Raw genomic sequence first — 19,342 nt, forward strand, 5'->3', positions numbered from 1 at the left:
GGCAGGTGGATAGAAGAGTGGTTAAGTTTGATTCACTGAGAGTAAAAGAACATTTATTTAAATGAGTGATATCATGAATTAGTTGAGTGTGTATAAATATATATATATAATGTTAGGAGATAACATATATTTTTTTAGTTTTATATAGATTTAGGGTAGTTAGATTAATAAAAATAAATGACAGTGAATGACTCGTTCAAAAATGGCTGTCTCTTTTTCCCATATATATGGGGTAAGGGGAGGTAAGATTACTACCCCCAACACCAGGTTGAGAGCAGCTTCCGTAAGAGACTTCTGAATTATGAAATGCCCTCCGTGAGACTCGATCCCACGACCTCAAAGTTAAGAACCTTGTGCTCTACCAACTGAGCTGGATGATCATTTCGAATGACTCATTCAACGACTCAATATTATAAAACTAAAAGAGTTTTATATTATGTAACAAAAACTTGTACCTATATATATATTCAATTAAAAAGTTGAAGTATAATATTTATTATTTTATTCAAAGAAAACTTAAGGTTAATTATATAATTTTTTATTGATAATTATTTATATAAAAAATATTAATTCATTCCTTTAAATCAATACTTTTTAATGCAAAGTTGATCTTGTATAATTTAATATGATATAATTTATGTACATTTTAAAATTTAAAATTTTGGTCATAACTCATTTTTAAATATTTAAATAGTTTGAGTTTCAAGATAATTATAATATAATATATATTTAAAACATTTCTTAATTATTGAAAATGAACACATATACCCTACATGCATACCTGGTCAAATCTAAGACGTCAAAAAGAAAAAAACACTCCTTTTAATCCCTTGATGTCTTCAATTCTGATCATAACTTAAACACAATACGACTATATTACAATAAGGTAAAACGAATCAAAATAGAAAATAGTAATTAAATCTACAATTTACCTATAAAACATTACAATGCTCTCAATCCGGACCCCTAACATTAACCTTAACAAGGGGTCAAATATGACTATGAATCAGAGGACCTTCAGAATCCTTCCATAATTGCATCCAATGAAGAAATTTACCAGGGGCTGATCCAACGAGATAACCTGCGACAGGGGTTACAGTTCTGGGTCATCAGCATTCTTAAGCTTCAATGGCGGCGACAGCTTCTTCATCGGTAGTATCAGATGAGATCGTTTCTTCTGATATATTATCATCGGAGAGATCTGTTTGACTTTCCCTTTTGCTCTCACCATCAAGTAGCTTTTCTCTAAGTTTCGTCACAAGTTCTTCGAGAGCACTTCCATTTTCAGCCAAAAACCTTTTAAAGGCTTCCTTGCCGCGGAATTTCTTGTCTTTGAAACTATAGATCGCGACAGATTTTGTTATGAGTTTGTGTTTCGTGGCCAAATCCATGATCTCACCTTCCCTGCTTATTCCCTTGCCAAACTCGAGCTCGAATTCAGCGTTCTTAAAAGGAGGGGCAAGCTTGTTCTTCACAACCTTCACAAGAACTTGACTGCCAATAATCTACAGATCATAGAAAAAAAACACAATGCGACAGAAAATGTACGAGTGAAATGTGCAGGATTGCAGATAAAGCAAACTAAAGGGAAATAAACAAACCACTTGTGTTTTGTACAACCGAAAATTTTCTTAACCTGCTACAACTAATAAATCCAATCAACAAAACAAAATGGAAAGAAAGGGCGTGAGCTAGATACCTCTTCCCCTTTCTTGATGAACCCCGTCCTCCTAATATTTAGACGCACCGAAGCATAAAACTTCAAGGCATTACCACCACAGGTAACTTCAGTTGGCCCGCCAAAACCGAAAGTCGAGAGTTTAGACCTCACCTGATATGCGTAAATAGTTGAGATCCGTAAGAATAAACAAAATATTTCCATTCTACATTTCGCATTCACAATCTAAAATCTCCAAAAGAACTATGCAACTGACTGCACAGTCCGAGGGCAAGTGCAGAGCGAGGACATACAGCATCAATCAAATAGCAATCTAATATAGCCTTAAAATGGGGCAAAACTCTTAATGTACAACACAGAAAGCATAATCTAATCGAACGAAGTCAAAAGAAGAACTGTAACAACTGCACACTAGCAAACTAAAGCTCTGGAGGATTATGTCGATAATATGGGGTTCATTATCAAAACGCATCAAGTATATAATTGGGTGACAAACTTAAACCTGATTTATAAATATCAGTATAGTTTCAGATAATGACAAGGAATGGCTTATTTTTCGAAGAGCCTGGCTCATCAGTCTAGCTTGCATTGCCATATGAGCGTCACCCATCTCACCATCAAGCTCGCCTTTAGGCACAAGGGCAGCAACCTGATATGAAAATAAAACTAGTAGGACTCACTTTAAATAAACAACAGAAATATCAGTATTGCACAGATAAAAATAAAAATATAGAATTTCAACCCTTAGAGAATGAGAACCCAATATTCAGCACACAAACAATAATTTGCATCAGCCCAGCCTAACTACCTAAGCAGTCTAAGGGAAAACATGGACAAGGAGAATAAATCATATTCACGAGTTGCGAACAAGACAGAAGCCCATTCTAACAACTATCGGCAGCATTTATCCTGTCAAGCTCCATAATGGAAAAGAAATGAATCCAGGAACACCTTACGCTGTCAACAACTATGACATCAACAGATCCACTACGTATAAGGGTGTCCACTAGACTAAGTGCTTGTTCTCCACAATCTGGTTGCGAAAGCAGAAAATTCTCAGTGTTTACCCCAATTGTCTCGGCTAGAGCACGATCAAGAGCATGCTCAGCATCGACAAAAGCACAATATCCTGCATTTGAATTTTATAAACACATGTAAGCATAACCAATCATGAATCACACAGTATTAAGTTAAAATAAATTAAGTGACCTCCTTGCTTTTGTGCTTCAGCAATTGCATGTAGTGCAAGTGTTGTTTTCCCAGAAGCTTCTGGTCCAAATATCTCCACAACACGGCCCTGTAAATTTCCAACAAAGAGATGTATAAGGAACTAATAAACATCACAAGCTGCAATTGTTTAGTATTAAACTAGCAGGGAAAAATAACGGAAAAATAATTGCAGAGTACCTTTGGAAAGCCACCAGCTCCGAGTGCCATGTCCAGAGAAAAAGAACCAGTGGAAACTACCGGAACATTTCTAGGATGCGTAGAACGACCAAGCCACATAATAGATTCTTTTCCGAAAGAACTCGCAATCTGATCCAGGGCTTGTTTCAAGGCTAAATCTTTCTTGGACATATTCTCGTCGCAGGAATCACTTGAATCTGATTTGGATTTCCTTCTACCTTCAATCAGACATAAACAAAGAAATACCCGAACACCAGAAAGTTTAAAATTTTATATAAAATGAACCCAGTTCAAGATAAATAGCCAAAGAACTTATCTTGTAGATGGCAGGAATTTATAGCAAATAGCAAACATGTTTCAATCTCATTGTTACTAAGTTAATGAAAATCACATCACAAAGCAAACTTCTACGGTCACATTAAAATAATTACCTAATTAAAAATCCCAGACATAAACCAAAATGTAATTTAGCCAAACATAGAACACTAAATAACCAAATAACAATGCTCTTGAGTACCCAGACTCAGATTGAAGCTTTTAATGGAAATTTCAATACCTTTAGTAGAAAAGTTACACAGCTGAGAAGATGAACTTAACACCCCTCCCCTACAAACCTGCAAAAAGAAAAATGGTTCAAGGTTTCATTTTATTCACAGTTTCTTAACTCGCAAAAACACAGTGCAGGATTATCAGATTGAAAATAACCACAAAAAATATATGAACTCGTGGAAAAAAATAAGCAAAAGGGTTAGCACTAAAACCTGAGCAGCAACGAGAGAATGTTTAAGAGACGAGATATTCCGAAGAAACGTCGACATTGCATGCAACGCAAAGAGCTTTGTTCAGAACTATAAACTCAGGGAAAAGGAGGGGAGGAGGAGGAGAAACTAGTCGTGAATAGACATTATTCCACGTATTAAAAAAGAGGGCAGAGAAATGAAGAGAAACACATTGAGCTGTGGGATTTTAGGGGATTTTCAGTACAGTGGTTAGGTACCAATTGGGCGGGGGGAAAGGGAGCCTGCTGGATGGGCTGTCTTAGGCCTTGAGGTTACTCTCGTTCGGTCTCAACCAGGTCAGACTAAGGTTTTTATTTATTTTTTACTCAGTTGGCCTGAATTCAATTAAATTAATAAAATATATTTTTATTAAAATTATAAATATAATTTAATTCCAAATAATTAATAAAATTTTTAAAAATTCATAATAATTAAAAATTATATTAGATGTATATAAAATATTTTTAATCTATTATATTCATTAAGATATATATATCTTGAGTTTTTTATGTCCAATGAAATTTTTAAGATGGATTGAAAAAAAATCAACAATTGATTAATTAATTGACTTAAATATACTAAAATTTCATCGGTTATCAATAGTTATCTCGACCCAAATATAAAGAGATTTTTTTATTAATCGAGGATAATTATAATATGATATATATTTAAAAGGCTTTCATTTATTTGACAATGAATCCTAATACCCTTGTAATTAGAACCCATAATTTCTAGAGATAAAAATTATCTCTTTTAACTATTGAAGTCACTTGAATTGAGTTAAATAAAATATATACTCACTCTCTCCTAATAGCTCACTCTTCCTGGCTGCTGCTAAACATTACATAATACAATTCCCAAAGTATCCTGCAGGTAACTTCAGGTGCTCTCTGCAATCTGCTCCGAAGTGGAAATACGAAACATCAGAATCTGATGAGAGATGTTGTTTGATCAAACAAACCCACATGTAAGCACATGTTACCACAAATGTTGACATCCTAATTGACTCAGATCCATTCACTTCCATGCAGTTTTTTATCACCAGTCTTTCAATGATTCAACTTGAGACCGGATGATTTTACAAGTGACCCGGATGTTGTTGACGAAAATGTCGGATGATGAAGATGAACCCTCCTGGAATACCCTGTGATTCATCGGGAAAAGGCCTGCTGCAGATCCTAAAGGGTCGTTGATTGAATCTCAGTCGAAACTGAGTAAATAACTGTCAAGGCCTGCTGCAAGTCAAATCCCCTTGAGATTTATGAATCGATGCCATGATTTCATAAAATGAGCAAGCGTCCTTCCGTCAGCTGCAATATGAGAGAACCCGACACCTATGGAAATGCCTACGTTAGGGAAAATAGTGACTTGAACGGCCATGGTGGGTCTTTGCATATGCTTGCAACCATTCGACCTGCTTGTTGCGATTGCAGGTGGCGAGTTCGGGACAAGAGCTTGAAATTCTCGACAGTGTCGTGCATGATCGGCTACTAGATGATTAAAATCTGCTGTGGAATCATACACAACAAGCGCAACATAGTCACCCTCCGTGTAGAGAATAGAAGGCATTTGAGGAGGTGGAGGTAACACGAGATAACCGGCGAAAGGAAAGAAAAGTTGCAGGGTGAGGGAGAGAGATGATTTGAGTTCGGGGAGAATCGTTTCCATGAAACACGATGTGGGATAATGGAACTCAAAGAAAAACAGACGTTGCATCCAGTCGTGTGGAAAACAAAGGAAATATATATCAAAGCAGGTGAGAGGGAGAGAGGTTGTTGGAACTGAGCCTGGTGAAGGAGATACATGGCTGACATCTTCAACTACTTTCATGCTACTGTATACTGAAATAGACATTAACTGTGTACTGTTAGATCGACGATCCCGGTCCCTATTTATGAAGCTCAAACTTTGAAAAATTATATTGAATCTATATAGCTTGCAACTTGTCCAAGTCCAAATAATTGAAATAACTTAGCTGCAACTTCACCAACCACATGGTATAAACGAAACTATGAACAATAAAATAAATGGTATAAAACAAAACTAAAAATAATTGTAGGGGAGACAATTTTAATCTCACGAGTTTTCGAGCCGAATCGAGTTTAATTTTAAGATTTACGAGTTGAATTGAGCTCAACAATATTCGAGTTCGACTCGAGTTATGCAATACTCAAATAAAAAATTGAAACTCGACTTAAACTCGAACGCTCACAAGTTTAAAATTTTCAAATTCCACTCGAAATAAAAAAATTAAAGTTCAACTCGATCTCGAACCCTAATCTTAAATACATGAAACACGATGTGGGATAATGGAACTCAAAGAAAAACAGACGCTGCATCAAGTGGTGTGGAAAACAAAGGAAATATCTATCAAAGTAGGCGAGAGGGAGAGAGGCTGTAGGAATGAGCCTGGTGAAGGAGATACATGGTTGACATTTTCAACTGCTTTCATGCTAGTACCGTCTACTAAAACTAAAATAGCCATTAACTGTGTACTGTTAGATTCTATTTTAGGTTCTGAGATTGAATTTTAATATACAGTTTGTGTTGTTGTTTATATGTGATCTTTTAGTAGTTTAATATCCTTTTATGAATCATTTTTCGATATAATTAGATCTATTCATGTCCATATTTTATTTGAATTTTTAGTTGATTTTTTAACATTTTCTTTGTATGGTCTTGGTATAATCTCAAACACTTCAATTTTGATAAGAGTAAAATAAAAGTGAAATGAAATATTAGAAATATTTTTAAAAAATAATGGAGGACTAAAATGAAAAAAGCTAGGGAAAATGACTATATTAGCTAATTTACCTTAAAATTTAACACTATTTTGTAATATACAATGACCATTTTATATGAATTCAATAAATTTGATGGCCACTTTTTAATTTCTGCAATTTCAGTGACTAAACATATATTTTAACATAAGTTAATGGAATGCCGGTTTTCGTCGCTCAAATTTGAAATTTATAAAGACAATATCAGTAAACCTAATCTCATCCTTCTTTTCCACTTTTGAAGCATAAGGAAATGCTCAGAAGAAAACCCACCAAAATCGAAGTCAGGCCCGAAGACAAGCAAGAACTCGAAGATTCCCGTAAGCCCTCTCCTCCACCCACCGCCGCAACCTCCACCGCAACCTCCACCGCCACTACCACCTCCTCCTCTTCCCTTCTCCATCTCCTCGATCACTCCCACCCCAACCCCACCTCCAAATTTCAACGCATCGGTCTTTCCCCCTGATGGAAGTCGAAGTCAAGCTCCGCCTCCAGGACGCCGCCACCCATCGTCAATTAACCACCATCCTTTCTCCTTTCCTCTCCAAAACCCTCCATCAACAAAACCTCTTCTTCGACACCCCAACAAATACCCTTTCCTCCCAACTTTCCGTTCTTCGCCTCCGCTTCCTCGACAAGGACGCCCGCTGCATCGTTTCCCTCAAATCCAAACCTACTCTGGTAGATGGTGTCAGCCGCGTGGAGGAAGATGAGGAGGAACTGGATCCCTCTATTGCACGCGCTTGCGTAAAGGACCCTGCGAGGTTGGCGAATATCAAATCGAGGATTCTAAAGAGGCTTAAAGAGGAGTTTGGGGTTGGAGAAGAAGTGGGTTTTGTTTGTTTAGGTGGGTTTGAGAATAAAAGAGAGGTTTTTGATTGGAAAAATCTGAAGCTGGAAGTGGATGAGACTAAGTATGAATTTGGAACGTGTTACGAGATCGAGTGTGAATGTTCGGATCCTGACGGCGTTAAGAAATTGCTTGAGGAGTTCTTGAAGGAAAACGGGATTGCTTATTCGTACTCTAAGATGACAAAGTTTGCTGTTTTCAGGTCTGGTGAACTCCCCAAGTGAGGTGAGTTTGAGCCTTGAAGTTAGTTTCTCTCATTGACGGTTTAAAAAATTGTTATCTGAAAGATAATTTGCTGAAATATTTGATTATTTATGTTACATGTAAGTTGCTGTTTGATTGTTTTGATTGGTCTCTCATTGATTCTTGACATTTATTTGGATGAAATCAAGGCTGATCATAATTGTGGGTATTCGACGATATTTATTTGCGTGTTTCTGGTTTTCCTGGTCACGTATTTGTTTAAAATGTTAAAGCGATTTAATCTTTTTTACAGTACCAATAATCCTTTTGCAAAATAATAATCAAGTTATTGCTTGTTCTTCCACACTTAGTGTAGCAGCAATTGTGTGGAAAGAAAGAACCAGAAAAATAAACCCAAATGCTTCAAAAGAAAAATTTAGAAAGCGATGAATAGAATGTAAGAGTAGATAGTTTTATTAGTGCCATTGAATGTTATGACTTGGAAGAATTGTTCTCTTTGGTTGTTGTTCTCCGAAGCCTTCACCGATCATAGGCCGGAAACGTAAAAGCTGTGAATAGTGTTAACTGCAACTGTATTCAGCATATGTTTTACGCGAGTCAAGTAGATGGTAAAGGCTAACTTATTGAGTTTTAGAAATCCATTTGTCTATGTGCGGTTGCACATTTGTAGTTTCAGAATCCATAAATTCATCCATAATAGGACTCGAATAGCTGGCTTAAGGTCGACAATGTGTAAGAAATAATGACAATGTAATTTATATAGCGTATCCATCCATCTTCGCCTGTAGAACTCGCTTCATCCTAATGAACTCATGTGGTTTCACTCTTCCCTTTCCGTGTCTAGATTTGCAGTGAGGACTTGTTTAAGTTTACACGGCAGCATTGCCGTTAAATTGCAAGTTTGTTCTTCGTCAGCTGTGAAGTCTTCTAATTCTTGCAGAGTTGATTTTTAGTCACCGAGTTAATCTGATAATGTGCTATTCCAATTTTGTAGGATTTCATGCATTCTGATTATCATACGAGCAATGGCAGAGAGGCAAGGCTGATCATCTTCCATGCAAAAATAAATTTTTATTCTCTCGTAATGTGATTCTAAGACCTTATATCATCGGCAATGGAAAGACAATTTAACAAGTCTTGTCTGTCTGCTTTTGTGGGTGTTTTCTGTGAATTTCTTTTGATTCTGTTTCAGAATTTTGCCTATGCTATCTCTGTCTTTTTTCTCTATCCTCCCAATTCTTCTTGCTATTTATATGGTATAATTTATTAATTATATATATAAAACAATTTTATACGACAAAATACATATAGAATACAATTTATTAATTATAAAATATGAATCCAACATTATTTGTTCTGAAAAGATTGAAATATGAATTCAACATTGAATTTAAAGAGTGATAATATTTGGTTGGGAAGTCACAGGTTGAAGTCCCATAACATAATTAAGTCACATAACAAATTCTTGGTAGTTCATGCAAATATTAATATGAAAAGATACTATTGTCCATTTCCAGCTTAAAAATATCTAAGCAAATCCACACATCAGTAATTATTCCAAACACTTGTACCAACTCAGCCAGCCAGCTTAAATATAAAAGTTGCATCAAATAAAAAAAACAAATATTTATCAAAATGATCATTTTGATTTTTTTTTTTTTGGAATGCTTTAACCTTCGAAGTTTTAATTGTTGATAAAATATTATCTATATTGGATGAAAATCGTTAGTTAACTAACAATTAATACATGTTGTTAATATGACGTGATATTTTTATATGTATTAAATTGACGATGTGTCGTATGACACATCATCTAAAGTGATGATGTGGCATGTTCTATGTCACCAAAATTATGATATGACACATGATATGTCAGTAATTAAATACATGTAAAAATATCTTGTCAGCAACATACGTTTAGATAACTAATGGTTTCCATCTAATATAAGTGATTTTGATTAGAAATCAAAATATTAAAACTAAAATGTTTTAGAGATTAAAATAATCATTTTAATAAACATACATTTAGATAACTAATGATTTTCATCCTATATAAGTTATTTTGATTAGAAATTAAAATATTATGAACAATATACTAAAACAAGAGTAGATATTAAAATTATCATTTTAATAAATATTGGGAGTTAATTTTGACATTATACTCTAAAAAATTATAATATCCAATGATGCAAAACAGATAAATTTGAGGGGGTTAATGTGTAAATATCGGAAAATACACTAAATGGATTGTATTTCTTTTCAGAAACAGGAAGACGACACCCTATCGAAATTCTTTGGAATAATAATTGCTTCGACAAAGTGGCTTTGGCTCTTTTGCCTTGGCCGTGGGGCATGGCTTCGGCTGTCATGATGGAAGAGGAATTAGGGTTGAAAAAAGGGAAAATTGAGAGGAAATCGATTCAATTAAGGATTTTGAACGGGGATGAAATGATACACGAGAGGGCTGGGAAGAAAATGAGCAACTTATCGTTGGGGTTAGAGTTGAGGAGGACCTTGGGTCAGCTAAGGCCAGACATGGGCCTGGTTAATGGTGGGCCACGGGTTGTAATCTGCTGTGACGCCAGCTACTTATGAACCTGCATGAATCAACATAAATTAGTTATTTTGTTAGATTTCTAGTACATGCCAACTGTGGGTACTTGTAATTATATAAAATTGTACCTGATTCCATTTGGAATCATCTTTTATGAATGAATGAACTATTTTCTTTATAAATTCCTTTCTATCATTTTCTGAAATCTCAATTCTTCATCCTAATTCGTGACAAATTGGTAATCAGAGCCTAGGTTCTGGTCAATCAGAAAACTGGGAAAGCATAAGAAAGCTCAAATAATGTCAGATGATGCAGCGTTGACTGCCATTCAACAGAGCATTAAGGAGTTACAAAATCAAGTGGCAGATTTGAAAGATGATAACCAAATGCCAAAATGGTGGGAAAAGAAGGAGCAAAGGTTGGAGAACCTAAAATCCGAGTTTGTTGAACAAAAATGATATTTGACTAATATCCTGGAAATTTTGAGGAGTAAATAAGGAGATGAAAACTTATGAAGAGGAAACAAGTAATGGTAAGAAGAAAGACAACCAGGAAACTGATATCTCCAAATCAACAGGCAAGTTTCCTATACAAGTTACTGTAATAGGAAACAAAAGAGAGGTATTCTTATCAACCTAATGAACCATACATTTTAGCATCTAAACAGTGGCTTTCCAGAGTTCAATGCCTGTGAATCAGAAGTTACACCTAGATAACAATGTAGCTAGTGCTAGTGAGATTAAAATGGGCAGTGAAGGAGATATTGATAATAAAAATTCATTTAGAGGTCCTTTTGGAAGCTTAGGGTCTATCTTACCTCGACCAAAAATAGAGTTACAAATGTTTGATGGTAGCAATCCTAGAGGATAGATTAGAAAATGCCAAAAATACTTTAATCTATTGGGAATTCCATAAGAGCAGAAATTGGAAGTAGCTGCCATGTATCTAATGGGGAAAGTTGAGACTTGGTTTGATGGCTATATCATGTAGAACTATAGAGTAACATGCCATGAATTTGAGGCAGACTTGTGCCATAGGTTCTATGACAGAAATTATTCAGATATTATTGAAGAGTTTAATAAGTTAATGCAAAAGGGAGTGTGGAAGAGTACCAAGAAAATTTTGAGGAGTTAAAACCTTATTTGCTATAACAGAATATGCATTTGGGGGAAGATTATTTTGTTTCCAGCTTTATTAGTGGCCTCAAGGAAAACCTGATTCATAAGGTTAAGGTGTTGGAGCCTAAGACTCTATCTGATGCATATAGGCAAGCCAAACTTTATGAGTTGGCAAATGAGATTGAGATAAAAAAAATATAAGGTTCTTATCATAAATTTTGCTTACATACCTTAGAATACTCAGCCAAAGAACTTGAACACTTGTGTAATGGCTAAAACAAGTTCCCTGAATAATAATGCTAAACAAAGTTTGTTGGAGTATAGGAGCTCACAATTTGTGCTTTAAATGTGGGGAAAAGTTTACCCTAAGACATCAATGCAAGATCAGACAACTGAATTGAATAGAAGAATAAGAAGAGTCTACTGAAAATGATATAACTAAAGAAGAATCTGAAGAAAAAGGAAGAAGCAGAGAAGGAAGCTATGGAAATATCCATTAATGCCATTACAGAAAATGTAGGTCACACCACTTTGAGAATAGAAGGGTTTATCAGGGGAAAACCAGTGAATATACTGATAAACAGTTGAATCACTCATAGTTTTGTAACTCCTATATGGGCTAAGGAATGAGTGGAGTTAGTAAAAACCCTACCATTGGTAATTACAATAGCTAATGGAGAGAAGCTGTACAACAATGCTAAGAGTAACAAGGTGAGCTGGAATATGCAAGGATATGAATTCCAACATGATTTTAGAGTCTTGTCCTTAGGAGGCAGTGACATGATGCTTGGTGTGGATTGGATGGAGGAATTCAGTCCCATTTTGATGGACTTTAAGACTAGGACTATCAGTTTTATGAAAGAAGTGAAGACTGTTGTTATTAAAGGAACTCAGAAATTACCCCTAGTCAGAACCATCACAGGAGAAAATTTTCAGAAATTAGCAGAAAATGATACTGAATTGAGTGGGGAAATTTTTTGGTTGAGTACTGAAGTTGCTGAAAGTACAATTCCTGGATCACTTCAGAATTTACTGGAAGAATTTCAAGAAGTTTTTGAAGAACCTAAAGGAATGCCTCAAAGAAGGAAACATGATCATGCTATTGTCCTAAAACAAGATTCACAACTTGTAAATCTCAAACCCTACAGGTTTACACACTCCCATAAGGCTGAAGTAGATAAGCAAATTGCTTAAATGCTATCAGCTTCTATCATTCAAGTTAGTCAAAGCCTTTTTCTTCTCCTTGACTATTAATCAAGAAAAAGGATGGAACTTGGAGATCCTGTGTAGATTACAGACAACTTAATTCTACTACTATCAAGAACAATTTTCCTATTCCTATAGTGGAAGATTTACTAGATGAACTTAATGGAGCTGTATTCTTTTCAAAAAATGATCTAAGGTCTGGATATTGGCAAATCAGAATTAAGGAAGAAGACATTCACAAGACTGCTTTTAGAACTCACCAAGGACATTATGAATTTAAGGTAATGCCCTTTGAGCTTACTAATGCTCCAGCTACTTTTTAAGCATTGATGAATGATTTATTTGGTGAATATTTAAGAAGATTTGTTCTAGTGTTCTTTAATGACATTTTATTTTACAGCTCTAGTTTGGCAGAACATGAACAACATCTAAGAATTGTTTTAAAGATTCTGCTGAAGAATAAGTTATATGCTAAAAGGAGCAAATGCTTATTTGGACAACAACAAGTGGAGTATTTGAGGCATGTGATTTCAGCACAGGGAGTGGCTACTGATCCTGCTAAGATTCAAGCAATGCAGCAATGGCCTTTGCCTAAGAATTTGAAAGCTTTGAGGGGTTTCTTAGGGTTGACAGTATATTACAGAAAAATCATTAAAGGATATGGAGAGCTGAGCAAACCTTTGACTAATATGCTCAAGAAAGAAGGATTTTATTGGACTCAGGAAGCAATGACAACATTTGAAGAACTGAAACAAGTTATGTGTAAAGCCCTAGTCCTGGCCTTACCTAATTTTGAGCATATTTTTTTTTGAAACAGATTCTAGCTCAAAGGGCATTGGAGCAGTGCTATCTCAGGAAGGAAGGCCTATAGCTTATCTCAGTAAGGCTCTTGGACCAAAGCATGCAGACCTTTCAATCTATGAAAAAGAATATCTAGCAATTTTAATGGCAGTTTCCCACTGGAGACATTATTTGGAAAGTGCAACATTTATTATCAAGACAGATCATGAAACCCTAAAACATCTACTGGAGCATAAACTAACTACAACTATTAAGAAAAAAGAACTTACTACGTTGTTGGGGCTGGATTATATAATTCAGTCCAGAAAAGGCAAGCATAATAAAGTAGCAGATGCTCTTTCTAGACAACAAAGAGATTCTGGAGAATTTTTACAAGTGGGCATAACAATTATCACTCTTACTTGGATACAGGACATTGAACAGAGTTAAGAGGATGATGCCATTGTACAAGAGAAACCGCCTATTTTGGTTCTTTAATCAGATGCTATTGAAGATTGGAAGTTAGTTCAAGGAGTTCTGTATTTTAAGAATAAAGTATATATTGGCAGCAAGGGGGATCTAAGAGAAAAGATTATTCTAGCTTTACATGACTCAACATTAAGAGGACACTCAGGTATTCAAGCTACCTATCAAAGAATCAAGTCCTATTTTTTCTGGCCTAGAATGAAAACTATGATACAACAACATGTGCAACAATGTGAAGTATGTCAAAGGACTAAAATTGAGCACATTGCTAAACTAGGCTTGCTACAGCCCATTCATTCCAGTTCCAAATAATGCTTGGGATGTTATTACAATGGACTTCATTGAAGGTTTACCAGCTTCTACGAAACACACATGCATTCTAGTGGTGATAGACATATTTACAAAATATGCTTATTTCTTACCACTGTCACATCCTTATACAGTGGTCGAAATTGCCAAGATTTATTTGGATCAAGTCTACAAACTACATGGACCTCATAAAGTTGCTATCTCAGACAGAGACAAGACTTTTACTAGTCTCTTTTGGCAGGAACTATTGAAGCAATTGGGGACAACTACGTTTTTCAGTACTGCCTATCACCCATAAACGGATGGACAAACAGAAAGGCTTAATCAATGCCTGGAGTAGTATCTTTGATGCATGTATTTTGTCAAACCATCTCATGGTCCAAGTGGCTACCTCAAACAGAGTGGTTATATAATACTAATTACCATACTGCCTTGGGAATGACCCCATTTGAGGCACTCTATAGTTATAAACCTCCTAACTTACAATGGTTAGGAGAGTCTAAGGTTGGGACAGCGCAAGATATGATGTAGCAACGTGATCAATTAAATACGTTGTTAAAGGAGCAATTAAGTAAGGTCGGTAATCATATGAAACAGTTAGGTGATAGACATAGAGTTTAATGTTGGATACAAGGTTTACCTGAAGCTTCAACCCTACAAACAAACCTCTCTAGCTTTGAGGAAGAATTTAAAACTGGCTGCGAGATACTTTGGTCCCTACAAAATTCAGCAACGAATTGGTTAAGTAGCATATAGGTTACATTTACAATCACACTCGAAATTGCATCCTGTCTTTCACATCAGTTTATTAAAGAAAAATGTTGGAAAAAGGGTGAGTACCTTCAATTGATCCTCCAGATATCACTACTGATGGCCAGTTATAGGTTTACCCAGCCATTGTGTTGAACAAACGAATCGTCAAATGTCATAACCAAACAGTCACACAGCTACTCATGCAATGGACGAACATGGGGCCAATAGAAGGGACTTGGGAAGATTATTTGGTGCTCAAGACGCAATTTCCCGATTTCGATCCTTAGGGACAATGATCCTCTAGTGGATAGGGTATTGTTATGATGGAAGATGAATTAGGGTTGAAAAAAAGGAAAATTGAGAGGAAATCGATTTAATTAGGGATTTTGAACGGGATGAAATGATACACGAGAGGGCTGAGAAGAAAAATGAGCAATTTACCGTTGGGGCCAGAGTTGATGAGGACCTTGGGTCAGCTGAGGCCAGACATGAGCCTGATTAATGGTGGGCCACAGGTTATAATCCGCTGTGACGCTAGCTTCTTATGAATCTGCATGAGTCAACATAAATTAATTATTTTGTTTGATTTCCATACATGCCAACTGTGGTACTCATAATTATATAAAATTGTACCCAATTATATTTGGAATCATCTTTTATAAATAAATGAATTATTTTCTTCCTAAATTCCTTTCTATCATTTTCTGAAATCTCAATTCTTCATCCTAATTCGTGACATCGGCATTATCAGTCAACGGGGCACGGACGCCAAAGCGGATCCACCCTCCGATCTCAGCCCGTCTCTTCATTCTTCTTTCCCCCAATACCCCCTAAAAATGCCACCATCACGATTTTTTATTTGAAAACCAATTATTGTAAAACAAATTCAACCCCAGATCATTAAAAAGGAAAAATATTGTAATTTTGTTTTTTTTTTTTGGATTTTTGGGTTTTTGAGAGATGTCGTCGGAGATCGAGGTGGTGGAGGAGACTGTACCTCTGAAGCAACAATTGGGTAACTCTGTAGCGAATGGCAATGAATATGGTGGGGGAGGGAATCATTGGGTTGTTGGTGATGAGAGTTTGAAGAACGATGTCTACACTGCTTCTGCTTATGGGGATTTGGAGAAACTCCATAGGTTGGTTGAGTACGAGGGATACTCGCTTTCCGAGCCTGATGACCTTATTTACTATGCCCTCCAGTGGGCTGCTTTGAATAACAGAACCGCCGCTGCTTAGTACATCATCGAGGTTTTTTTTTGTTTGGTTGTTTTCTGATTTATTTGCTGGATCTCCTTCCTTGTCCAAGCCGGGAGCTTTTTCGTTTCTTTGAGGTTGAAATTTGAGTTTTGGAGTTTATTGGATTTAATGAACTGGGTTTATTTGGCATCCAATTTATGCAATTTGCGTTCTTTAAAACGTTTATTGAATTGTGTTTTATCGGACTTAGTGAACTGTGTTTTTGGGGAATACATGGTTTTGAGATATGGAATTAATTTTCAAAGTTGTTTGAATTCCAAGATTTAGTTGTGAGTTGTGGCATGTCACTCTTCAAGTTTTCATTGAATAAATTCGGTTTAACTGAGTAGTCTTTTGGTTGTCTTGATATGCTAGCATGGTGGAGATGTGCATGCCGCGGATAATAATGGACAGACAGCCTTGCACTGGAGTGCAGTCCGTGGTTCTATACAAGTTGCGGAGGTTTTACTCCAAGAGGGTGCTCGGGTGGACGCTGCTGATATGTATGGTTACCAGGTTTTACTCCATTATTATTGATATTGATGAGTATTTTTAGTTGTTTCAATTAAGGCTGTAAAACTACTTTGTTAGTGGCTTTAATTTGTCTCCTAGCTGTTCTGTATCATTAAGGTTATGTGCTTACGAAATTAGCTGAATTATACCCCACCTATTTATGTTTCTTTTACATACCGATTCTGCAGGGAAATGCGAAAAGGCTGCTTGAAAAACGATGTGATGGGAACAACCGTATTGGACGATTTACAAGATTAAGACTTGCACCAGTTCTTTGGTGCATTATCTTGCTACTACTGGCGACCTATATTCAATCTGTCATAGTGGGTATGCCTTTTGATCTCTTCATGAAAGCTAATTGTACCATAAGATAATACCTATCTATGTCTCTTCATGACCTATTAACTTGCTTTTCGGACATTTGTTGCAGATTCAAATCTGCCAAAGTTGACAACTGGGTTTAGCCTTCTGGCCTGGTTTGGTGTTATCCTAGCATCTACTGGTTTAGTTATGTTTTATAGGCGTAGCAGGTATATTCTGTCATTTGGTTATTTCTAATTTCAAAAAGTCTTAGGTTGTTGTGCGCTGAATGCTTTTGGTTTGAACTCTAGATTTACAAGGGAACATCAAAATTTAAGTATTTCTTGTCATTTCCTGTTTCCTGATTTAGTCGGTTAGTTCTCTCTAAGAGAAGTTGGACTAGTTGGTGACTTGTTGTGTATCATTCCCGGCTGTGCTGTAGTCTGGATCACCGTATATATTTTCTAGTATTGAGATTCATTGAGGAGCGTACTCATCTAGTTTTCTTGTCATTTTCTTTTTCTCTGCAGCAAGGATCCTGGTTACCTCAGGATGAATGTCTATGATCCTCGTACTATGAAAGATGATGTCCGTTCAGTCTTTCCCTACAAAGTCCAATCGGTTTTGTTTTCTTTTGTCTTCTTGAAATGTAATTGTTGTCAGTCCTATATATTTTGTCTCTTTATATCCTCTATATATCTTTTCTTTTAAAGGATTGATGTAGATTCTCTCAATATAACATATTTCTCCTATATATTCTGCTAGGAACCCTTATTGAAGATCGATGCAAACAATCCTTCTTTTGCTAGCCGGAAATTGGTCTCAGCTTTGTGCGACATGCAAGGTGCTCACCTAATCTAGCCCTTTATCGTGTTTACATAACTCATTTTATAATTTCTGATTGTTTTGTTATGTTATTTAATTTGATTATCAGATTGTCAGGCCACTTCGTGCAAAACACTGCCCCACTTGTGATCGTTGTGTTGAACAATTTGACCATCACTGCCCTTGGGTATGAAATTGTGTTGGCAAGGTGCTTTATTGTTGAGTTTAATGTCCCCCCCCCCCAACACACACACATACACAACACATAAATGTTGAGTTTAAAGGGAATTGAAAGCTCTTACACATGAGACTCTTCCAAATCATAGGCAAATATGGATTATGTGTGATTGCAATGCTTATAAGGCTATTTCCACGTCGAAAGAGGATATCATTTAGGTATTTGATGAGTAGTGATTGTATCTGTTGATTAATTTCGTTTTGGTATCTTGTGATGCAGAAAAACAAACGGGACTTTTTTCTTTTCCTCGTTTTAGAACTTTCGGCGATGTTGATTACTTATGGAGTTACTATTGCAAGCATGTCTTTCAAGTTTCAATCAGTTCCCAAGTTCAAACTACTTTCCAAAGAAATAAAAAAAATTCCGCAAATTGTCCCGCCTCAATATGTGTTCTCGTCATGTGCAGGAATTTTGCAGGATCCAATGGTCCCTTCTTCATTTTCCCCATGGATGAATTCTGTTTCTCATCATATTGGTGCTATATCCTTTTTAATTGGGATTTTTTTCTTCTTCTTTGGTGTGATTGCATTGACTGTTGTACAGCCACAGGCTTCCCAGGCTAATAGAGAAAATACTTGATTTGTTCTTTCTTTGGGGACTCATTTTGTACTTTTCTTGCTACAGATAGCTCGCAATATAACAACAAATGAAACAGCAAATGTCATGCGCTATGGCTACTTAAGGGGTACTGGTGGTTGATTTAGAAACCCATACGATCACGGATGCCGGAAGAACTGCTTGGATTTCCTGATCAAAGGCTACAACGAAGACATACAGGCTGATGAAGATGCAGCAGATTCTGAAGGTATTGGGGATGGTCCAAATGGTTGGGGATAATGGTGATTTGCATGGTATTGCCAACCGAAATGGCCATATTGCCATAAATGTGGATTCTAGCAACACAAATTTACATCATGGGCATGTTCATTCTTCCCGGGGCAGCCATAGTAACCATAACAAGTCGGAGGCGGAGATCGGGACGTCGGGATTGGGTATCGGTAGTGGACGGATCAGTATGATATGAAACTGATTTCCATTGTATTATAAAATCATGTGCCCGTCTCTGTTTATTACTTCAGATTTGAAAGTTTACTAACACCCCAAATTTATTGTTCATTGGATTACAATTCAGATCGAGTTCTTCTAGGTGGATCAACTTCAGCTGTCTTTCGTTATCTGTAAAGGTGGAATAAAGTTCTTGCTTGAAAAAATTCAGTGTAATATATATAAAGATGGATAGAGGTTGCACACTCTAATCATACACGACATTCATCATCATTGAAGTATAAATTAACCATGTCATTCCAAAATATCTAATCTCGT

At 36.2% G+C, this 19,342-nt stretch overlaps 2 protein-coding genes and 2 pseudogenes across 3 annotated transcripts; 2 read left to right on the forward strand and 2 right to left on the reverse strand.

Annotated features, from left to right (window-relative positions):
• Nucleotides 1–934: 934 nt before the first annotated feature.
• Nucleotides 935–4,007, reverse strand: LOC120201331 (DNA repair protein recA homolog 3, mitochondrial-like). The gene is made up of 8 exons (XM_039201957.1): nt 3,847–4,007; nt 3,642–3,699; nt 3,086–3,303; nt 2,888–2,975; nt 2,635–2,807; nt 2,181–2,327; nt 1,700–1,831; nt 935–1,505 (listed from the first exon to the last, which is right to left on the reverse strand). Exons 1-8 carry the CDS (start codon nt 3,901–3,903, stop codon nt 1,119–1,121), a joined length of 1,260 nt encoding a protein of 419 aa, XP_039057888.1. The 5' UTR covers nt 3,904–4,007; the 3' UTR covers nt 935–1,118.
• A 623-nt stretch (nt 4,008–4,630) lies between these two features.
• On the reverse strand, nt 4,631–7,047 carry LOC120201293 (annotated as a pseudogene).
• Nucleotides 6,861–8,832, forward strand: LOC120201339 (triphosphate tunnel metalloenzyme 3-like). 2 transcript variants are annotated; one of them, XM_039201966.1, is made up of 2 exons: nt 6,861–7,737; nt 8,693–8,832. In XM_039201966.1, exon 1 carries the CDS (start codon nt 7,110–7,112, stop codon nt 7,716–7,718), a length of 609 nt encoding a protein of 202 aa, XP_039057897.1. In that variant the 5' UTR covers nt 6,861–7,109; the 3' UTR covers nt 7,719–7,737; nt 8,693–8,832. The 2 variants fall into 2 exon arrangements, with proteins under 2 accessions (XP_039057897.1, XP_039057898.1); XM_039201967.1 differs by having other exon boundaries at nt 6,861–7,719.
• A 6,775-nt stretch (nt 8,833–15,607) lies between these two features.
• On the forward strand, nt 15,608–19,172 carry LOC120201330 (annotated as a pseudogene).
• The last annotated feature ends 170 nt before the right edge of the window (nt 19,173–19,342 follow it).

Source organism: Hibiscus syriacus, unplaced genomic scaffold, assembly GCF_006381635.1.
Source record: "Hibiscus syriacus cultivar Baekdansim isolate YM2019G1 unplaced genomic scaffold, ASM638163v2 tig00007179_pilon, whole genome shotgun sequence".
Lineage (NCBI taxonomy): Eukaryota > Viridiplantae > Streptophyta > Magnoliopsida > Malvales > Malvaceae > Hibiscus > Hibiscus syriacus.